Below are 8,713 nucleotides of genomic sequence, written 5' to 3'. Positions count from 1 at the left end.
ACACATACACACATATACACACATACACACACACACACATACACGAGTGCATGTGCAAAATACACAAACTGTTCATCTTGACTGCATCAGGATCATGAAAAGGGGTGGATAAAGCATCCCCTATAAATATGTACTTCACATGTAATTTTCCATATTGTTTTATTTGTAACTGTGAATATGTTTATTTTTCTATTTTAAAAATTACTATTTGCAAAGAAAATTGGAAAAGAAACGCCACAAAGGTACCCTGCATTCAACAGGGTCTGATTCTCACATCTTGATTGTCTTCATTCATTCTGTGCCTCAGCTAGAAAATGAGGACTGGCTCCCAGGCAGAGGACCAGAAAGAACTGAAGACTTATTTCAGTTCTGGAGAAATTGATGGTGCTACAATCCCCAGCGCTAACCAAGTCTATCCATTTGTCAGTTCTCTTGCAATAGCCAGTCCTTCCTCAACCTCTTTTGAAAGTGCTCTTTGTTAAATGCACCGTCACAAGCCAGGCACTGTAGTGACACTCTCCTACCTTATGCTCCAGTCAACCCGAAGGGGCAAGAATTGACCTCATGAGCTATAAATAAAATGGTTCTTGGAGCCAGGCAGTGGTGCCGCATGCCTTTAATCCCAGCACTTGGGAGGCAGAGGCAGAAGCAGGGGCAGGCCGATTACTGAGATCAAGGCCAGCCTGGTCTACAGAGTGAGTTCCAGGACAGCCAGGGCACCCTGTTTCAAAACAAAACAAAACAAAACAAAACACAAACCAAACAAACAAACAAAAGGGTTCTTGGAAGTTAGATGAACCACCCAAGTTCATGGAGCTAACAAGAGACAGGCAAAGCCTCTTGGACCCCACCCTGCCCCTGTTATGCTGGTTTTACCCCTTCAGAAAGAATGCAATCGAATGACGTGTTTCACAGATGATAGTTGACTAAAACTCTGTTTTCGATGGCAGCCATATTCTAGGCACCCAAGAAAGGCTCTGCCACCCAAAGGCACTTCCCAAACTCATCTTCCCTAGAGAGCATAGTCCCATAAATAGACTGTCTCACTGGGTCAGGTGGCCCATCTCCTAAGGACAATGGCATTTGTACACAGGTAACATTGAACATCATTATCAAACAACAGTCCAACAGTCATTCGGAAAACACATCTAGTAAGCTCTGAAAGGATGGATGGTATGGAATGGTATGGTATGATATGGTATGGTATGGTATGGTATGGTATGGTATGGTACCAGCACAGTTTTATGGGGAAGGGCCAAGTGGCTGGCCAAAGGTAGCTACAGAGCAGGAGTGTGGTGCCGAGGTGTTTACTGTGGAACTTTGAATAACTTAGGGGCATGGGAAAGCCCGATGTGGCCAAGATATCACTAAGAGTATGTCTCACTATCCTGCCAAGCCTGAGCACAGTTACTAATTAGCTCATAGAGAGCACAGAGCAGGGAATGTTGTCATACACGTGACTCTGCTCCCACCGAGTACATAGCTCAGCTCAGCCATGAGTTTTACACACATTGCTATGTCAACAGGACCATGGTGTGTGGCACTAAGGCTAACTGAATAGAAAATCAGTCCCCATCATGACCCTTTAAAGGCCCTTCTCCCAAAAGCTTGCACAGATTCCCTCTATGATTGCGTCAGGAAGCAACTTTGGGTTATTGTTTGGGAACACTGAGGCTGGCTTACAAATGGAAGGGAAATTTCTGAATAGTAAATTTCTGGAAACAATCGGCTTTAGAGCATCATCTCCTCTCTCACTTTAAGGGACTTCATGTCTCTAATAGTAATTCTCTGGAAACAATTGACATGAAAACGGTGTCTCCTGTCTTACTTAAGTGGATGTAATATCTCCTCACAGAAGAAGCGCACGTTGAAGGGCTCCATTGAACTCTCCAGAATCAAGTGTGTGGAGATTGTCAAGAGTGACATTAGCATCCCGTGCCACTATAAATACCCTTTTCAGGTAAGCCCACCAGGACTACAGCCTGGACCATGGTTAGAATCCTCAGTTCTTGTGAGGGAAGATGGACAAAGGGTGGCTCTCCCCCACGTTGAGAGCTGAGTCCAAGCCCACAGGCAGGCTTTTGTGTTCTTCTTCCGACCGGTGACATTCATTCATTCATTCATTCATTCATTCCACAAAGGCATAGACTCTTGAAGAGGTTCTTGGTTTCCTGTGGTGCTGGGGTTTGAACCTGGGGCTTTCCACATGTTATGTAAGCCTTCTGGCACTTAATACAGCCCTAGCCTTGAAGAGGTCCTAATTCCTGTTTCTTACCTGGAGTTCCTAAAAAACATCTGGAGATGGTTGTTTCTGCCACCTACAGAAAGTGCATGTTTAAATATAAATGACGATGAGGGTTAAGTGGTATTAAATGAGCAATAATTTTCAAAGGGTCAGCAAAATGGTTTATCAGGCAGAAGCACTTGTGTGCAGGCCTGGTGACCTGAGTTGCATCCCCTGATCTCAGAAAGTGGGTGGAAAGAACTCTGAGAATTGTCCTCTGACCTCCACATTCAAGCCATGATGCACTCTCATGATGTGTGTATGTGTGCGCTTGCATGAACACACACTCAAAAACACACACAGTGATAGGGGGAGAAGAAAGAAAGAAGGACTGGTTGATTTTAAAATCCAGCTTGCCAGTAACTACTTTGGCAACATTGTTAATGTTGAGTGGGTCACAGATCTTTCTCCATTGACAGGTAAATGTACCTTTTCATCTCCTCCCACATCCCAGACACCTCTCTTGTTGCCCACCAGAAGGCAGATATTCCTAGGCTATTTTGTTTCCAGTGCTGGGAATTGAACCTAGGGTCCGGAGCATACACTAGGCAAGTGTTCACGCTCTGAGAGATCCATCTCCCTCCCAGACCGTCCATTTTAAATGAGACAGAAAAGAGCTTTTAAAAAAACAAAAGAAACCAAAACAAAACTAGAGAAGTAGCCCGAGTGAGTTGGTTCACCCCCCCATTTCTCTCTCTCTCTCTCTCTCTCTCTCTCTCTCTCTCTCTCTCTCTCTCCTGTCTCTTCTTCCCTCCCCCCCCCCATTTTTTTTCTTCTTTTTCATATCACCAGGCTGGCTTGGAACTTGGAATCCTTCTGCCTCAGCCTCCCAAGTGCTAGGATTACAGATGCCCCACCACCCTCAGCCTGAGGTGGAAGTTGTAAAGATGAAAGGAAAGGAAAGGAAAGGGCAGAAATTGCCAGTAATGTGCCAATCACAAACGACGGAGGAGGAGGAGGGCGGGTACTAATGACATTTCAAAGACCCGTGACTTGGTTAATAGTTTCCTGCTTTGGACTTTGGATTCTGCAGGATGCTGCCAGTGAGAAAAGGTGGGCTAACACACAGGCTTTACTAAGAATTTTAAGAGAATCTTCAGTCAACTTCTGTCATCTAATAACTTACTCTTCCATACACTGGGAAGGTTTCTCTAATGACTGAAAAATTAAGATCAGATAGGAACATGGTATCTAGTCAAGAAACCAACTTTCCTTTCTCCTGTTTAAACCCCCTGGTGGCATGACACCCGAGAGAAGCCACCTAGCCTGTGGAAGGTCACCCCAATGACACAGCACCCAGGCATTTTGATGAAAAGCACACTGGATCCCAAGTCACACACCTTTAATCCCAGCACTCAGGAGGCAGAGGCAGGTGGATTTCTGAGTTCGAGGCCAGCCTGGTCTACAAACTGAGTTCCAGGACAGCCAGGGCTNAAAAAAAAAAAAAAAAAAAAAAAAAAGATGATAATTCCCGAGATGGGCCTGACGTGGGCTCCCCATTTCTGTGTGCCCTGCCCATCTTGGACTCTTGTGTACTTCCAGGTCGTGCATGACAACTACCTCCTGTATGTGTTTGCTCCAGACTGCGAGAGTCGGCAACGCTGGGTGCTGACCCTTAAAGAAGGTAATTAAACTCCTGTGCTGAGTCACTGGGGTCTTGATCCTGAGCTGGGCTTGGGCTCCATGAAGGAACACAAGGGGACTCCATGAGCAGCTGCTGTTCAAAATTTAGCCATGTATTATTGGTCACTGTCTGTCATGGGCCCGGGAGCAGCAACAAGGGATTGGCCAAATCCAGCTCACCACCTGTTCATGTAAGGCTTCAAGATAAAAACAGTTTCTGTATTTTTAAGATATTTCAAAAGGACTGTATAAGCACCCACACGATACCCTTGATTTAGCCTCTTGGCCAGTCAAAACTAAAATATTTACTATCTGGCATTGTAAAACAGTTTGCTTACTCTGGGAGAACAGGAAGGTTAGAGTGAGTCCCTCCGGTTAGGTCACAGGGGTGGCATCTTGCCTCTTCCTTCTGTTCTCCAGCAAGTTCCTAACTGCAGTCTCCCTCGCTGTTAAACAGGACAAGGACGGGCACTCAGAATCTCTCTGTATAGTGCCAGTGGGTAAAACACCTAGAACTAGCAACCATAGCCAGGGCCAAGGAGACATTAGCATGTTTGTTTGTTGGTTGGTTGGTTGGTTGGTTTTCTAGTCAGGGGTTCATGGAACCCAGTCTGGCCTCCAATTCTCTAAGCAGCCAAGGCTGATCTCCCTGCCTCCATTTCCCTAATGCTACACTTACAGCTGTGCACCACCATGCCTGGTTAGCCACTTCCTCAGCCTCACATTCCTGACAGCATCATTAGAACTCACCCAGTGTCTAAGTCCGTGGGATGCGGAGACGGGTTGCTATAGTGAACATCTGGAAAGTGTTGGTTGTTAGTGTTCTACCTGGACCTTCCTGTGACTCCATTTCCTGGGCTATAAAAGTTACCTAAGATCAGCCTTAGGGCTGTGGTGAGGATCAAATGAGTTAGGACACGTACAGTACCTTTAAAAGTTCTCATTTGAGAACAGTACCTGCTCCGTGTCTGTGCTTACCTTTAGCCGGAAGCCCCCAGTGTGTCAGGAGACCTGTCTCCAAGCAGCCATGAGGAGAAAGGAAGCAAGCCCCTTACTCTGTCTGGAGCCACAGTTCCCTTGTCTGAAAAATAAGTCTGAAGTGATAACTTACAGGCTTCCAGGGACAAATGAATCTCAAATGGGATAGGGTCCAGCAAGCACTACACCAACTACAAAGTGCCCTCGAGCCCGGTAGCCGTGGCTCACAAATGGACACCAGGCCAAAGCCAATAAAGAACCCCAGTGACACTTATTCTCTTGTATCTTACAGTGAGGTTTTGATATGAATTTCAAAACTGGAAGGAGCGTTAGAGATTGGCTAATGTTGAGGGGTTTCTTGTTTTTCACTAACAGACTCCCATTTATTCCTAACAAATTTTACTGCAAAGCCATAACCCTAGAAAGAATAGAAGCAAATTTAGAGGGCCTCAGGGCAGCTCAGTTGGTAGAATACTTAATTACTGTGCATGGAGCCCTGGGCTGTAACACCAGCACTATACAGACATGACATGGTGGTACCTACCTGAAATCCTGGGACATGGTGGATAGAGAAGAGGAGCTAAAATTTATGTATGTCCTCAGTTTTAAGGACATGGAACCTTTTCTTAATTGAAAATAAAAAGGCAACGTTGCTGTCATTCAAAGTGAGAGAGATGAGAACACCCACCCTCCCAACTTTCTCCTTACCCCTCAAGGCTTTCATTATAGAGCCCACTCACCCAGTTGATGGCATAACATGGAAATCTGGGGAAACTGAGGCTCAGACGAGGGCTCCCCATCCTACGGACACACAGCCAACTGGAAGAAGATACAGAAAAGAAGCTAGATCCACTGCTGCCACCTGATTTAGCCCATGCTCCCTGAGTGAGCAACCTATGGGGTTGCCTGACAGTTCCAGTTAGAACTCGAGACACAGGTCATGGTCCAGTCTCAGGGAGTGGGAAGATGGGTGATGCTTCATCAACCAGCCTAGAAATGAGTCCTCAGTTGCTACCAATTCTTTCAGAAACGAGGAATAACAACAGCCTGGTATCCAAATATCACCCTAATTTCTGGATGGACGGGCGATGGAGGTGCTGTTCCCAGCTGGAGAAGCCTGCTGTAGGCTGTGCTCCCTACGACCCATCCAAGAATGGTAAGACTTTGGGAAAGAGATAAAGAGGAAACCATTTCAGCTTCCCATCCACGGGGCGTTAGAAGTGGACGGCTAACTTCTCTGTTTCCAGAAGCCTCATTGGGGCACCTCTATCTACCAGCACCCCTTTCATCCTTTTCCATGCCCAAACTGATACACTCAAAGTGTGGTCATTGGTCAACCACCTCTCTACTATCTAGGAGCTACTTATAGATATAATAAGTATCTGCCTAGTCTACCAGATCAGAATATTCTTTTTAACAAGATCCGTGGAGGACTGGTAGACACAGTAAAATTTGAGAAGTATTTCAGTAGCCTGTTGGAGAATTTGAACAGTTTTGGAATTTTTTTTCTTTTTGTAGCCCTGGCTGCCCTGGAATTCACTCTGTAGACCGAGCTGGCCTAGAACTCATAGAGATCTGCCTCCCTCTGCATCCCGAGTGTTGAGGTTAAACTATGTGCCACCACTGCCTAGACTGCCTTCTTAGACCTTAAAGTATACAGACAACCAAGTACACAATATTTATTTCTTTTAGTGACATCACACCATGCATATGCCTAATTATATAATTCAACTCTAAAGGCTTAAGGAAGAGAGAAAAAACTTCTCCTTAATTTTTAACTCTGGCTTCTTCCTTCCTGACCTCCAGACTTGCCTTTGACCTACATAGTCTCAGAGAAAATGAATCCATAGCAAAGTCGAAACAAAAAACAAAAGTTTGTTCTTGGTTTTTCCATCAAAAGCTCAGCCCTGGGGTTTAGACTGTGTCTTGATTTTTTTTATCTAATACCATGGCAACTTGGAGAACTCCACCTCCCACCAACTGTAGCTCTACTCAAATACACTTCACGGCATCATTCTTTTCGTCTTAATAGCTGTCTCAGGTGAGATGGACAACCTTGTACAGTTCAAGGTCACATGATTAATTGCTGTACTTGCGTTTTTCTCATCTCTCAGCCTCTCCTACCACTGATACTATTTCTCACCCTGTGGTTTTTACTGCCCTAACACAAGGCGGATATAACACATAGTTGGGTTTTCCATGGCTTCCTGAGTCACAGACTCTCCACGCCACTTTAAAAACTACGGCTTTTCACCTTGCACTAGGGAAAGAAAGAGCCAAGGTCATCAGTCTGCTGACCTGCATGAATAATATTTAACACTGTAGAGATCAGTGCCTACTCCTCGGTGCTGTCGATCCTGCTGGCTGTATCTGAGCAGAAAGAACAGAAGGTTTGGTTGTGTGACTCTCCTTACAGGGTTGGCAGGATGCCTGGCTCCTGAGAGGAAGCCCTCCTAGAGCCAGAGCTGGTCTCTGATTCCTTCCAAGGATACTTCTTTGGAGCCTTGGAGAAGTCACCTGGTGACCTGGGGCCCTAACGCCCTCACTGCTAAAGTGGTATGAGAGAGGTCTCAGAACCCTAAGGTGATGTAGTCCGCTGCTGCATCCCCTTCTGGTCTGCTTCTATTTTGCATTTATCACCATATTGGTTGCAGTGTTCCTCTGCAGGGTTCACAGGCTTTCCCTCGCCCTGAGATATGTGGCTGAGGTGCTGCAAGTGGTTGAGTAACTCACTATGACTACCCTCAGGAAGGGCTGCTCTTTGTAAGCTCCTCCCCACTGTCCCCAGTAGCTGAACAAAATGGCCATGCTTGTGAGGTGCAGCCATTTGGCTGATAACTTTGCTTTTGCTCAGCAACCCACTGCCATCTCTTCTGACTTAGTTAAATAGAGCAACTCGGCACAGTGTTAGCAGGATGGCAAGCAATTCTGAGGAGCATACTTCTCTGTGCACACAGCACATCATATTCCTGGGAGAAAGGCTTATAAGATCCCTAGTGTTGAATACATCAATAGTCTATGAGCATAAGGCTTTGAAATTAAAGAAGAAAAGTCGTGGCCACACCCTTTTCTCATTGTGTAACTTTATGTGTTCCTTAACCTCTCTGAGCCTCTCAGGTGATTTCATCATCAACAGACAAAATAATGGGCCACTGCTTTGAATGACTGTTGGAAAACTCTTAGCTCATTGCCAGCCCTTAGCGAGCTCTCAGTGAATGGTAACCGAGTCCAGTCGCTTTTATTTGTGATGAAGGCATCTGAGTCTGAAATCTAGCAGCAACTGAGAAACAGCAGAAGGGTTGAGAGGAAATGACCTAACAACACACATTTCTGCCACCATAGCCAATCCTAACTACACAGAGGGAGAATGGAAGCAGAAAGAGTAAGATCACTATGGAAAGAGAAAGTGACCAGTCACAGATAACTAGGCAGAGAAGGGGCTCATTCTGGTCATGCTAGGGTTAATCCAGTTTCCTAGTGCAGGTCCCATGCTAAATAGGAACCAGATGTAACCCCCCCACACTGTGTGTGTGTGTGTGTGTGTGTGTGTGTGTGTGTGTGTGTGTGTGTGCTTTGCTGGTGATTAAACCTGCGGTTCTTGGATACAAATGATCTACCATTCAATTTTTAATAATCCCAACCTAGAAGCCAGAGTTCTGGTTGTAGATGATTTCTTTGTTTGTTCTCTGTATACACAAGCCAATGGGATTGGGCTCCAGTGTCCACGTATGAATCTTATCTACCACATCCATGAGATGTAGGCTATCTTCAAATCTATCATATGTCCACATATGAGTCTTATCTACCATATCCATGAGATGTAGGCTA

The 8,713-nt window shown here is 45.4% G+C and overlaps 1 protein-coding gene across 5 annotated transcripts in view; it reads left to right on the top strand.

Moving 5' to 3' along the window:
• The window catches only part of Itk (IL2 inducible T cell kinase), a 65,098-nt gene that overhangs the window by 20,315 nt on the left and 36,070 nt on the right, over positions 1-8,713 (top strand). For 3 of the 5 annotated variants that reach the window (XM_021212048.1, XM_021212049.1, XM_021212051.1), the window contains exons 2-4: positions 1,856-1,960; positions 3,827-3,908; positions 5,913-6,041. In XM_021212048.1, the coding sequence (XP_021067707.1) occupies positions 1,856-1,960; positions 3,827-3,908; positions 5,913-6,041 (316 nt within the window). Of the gene's footprint in view, positions 1-1,855; positions 1,961-3,807; positions 3,909-5,912; positions 6,042-8,713 lie in introns of all 5 variants that reach the window. The other 2 variants (XM_021212050.1, XM_021212047.1) reach the window with 2 other exon arrangements.

This window comes from Mus pahari, chromosome 14 (genome assembly GCF_900095145.1).
Source record: "Mus pahari chromosome 14, PAHARI_EIJ_v1.1, whole genome shotgun sequence".
NCBI classification, from domain to species: domain Eukaryota; kingdom Metazoa; phylum Chordata; class Mammalia; order Rodentia; family Muridae; genus Mus; species Mus pahari.
This window is presented reverse-complemented; position numbering and strand designations above follow the sequence as displayed.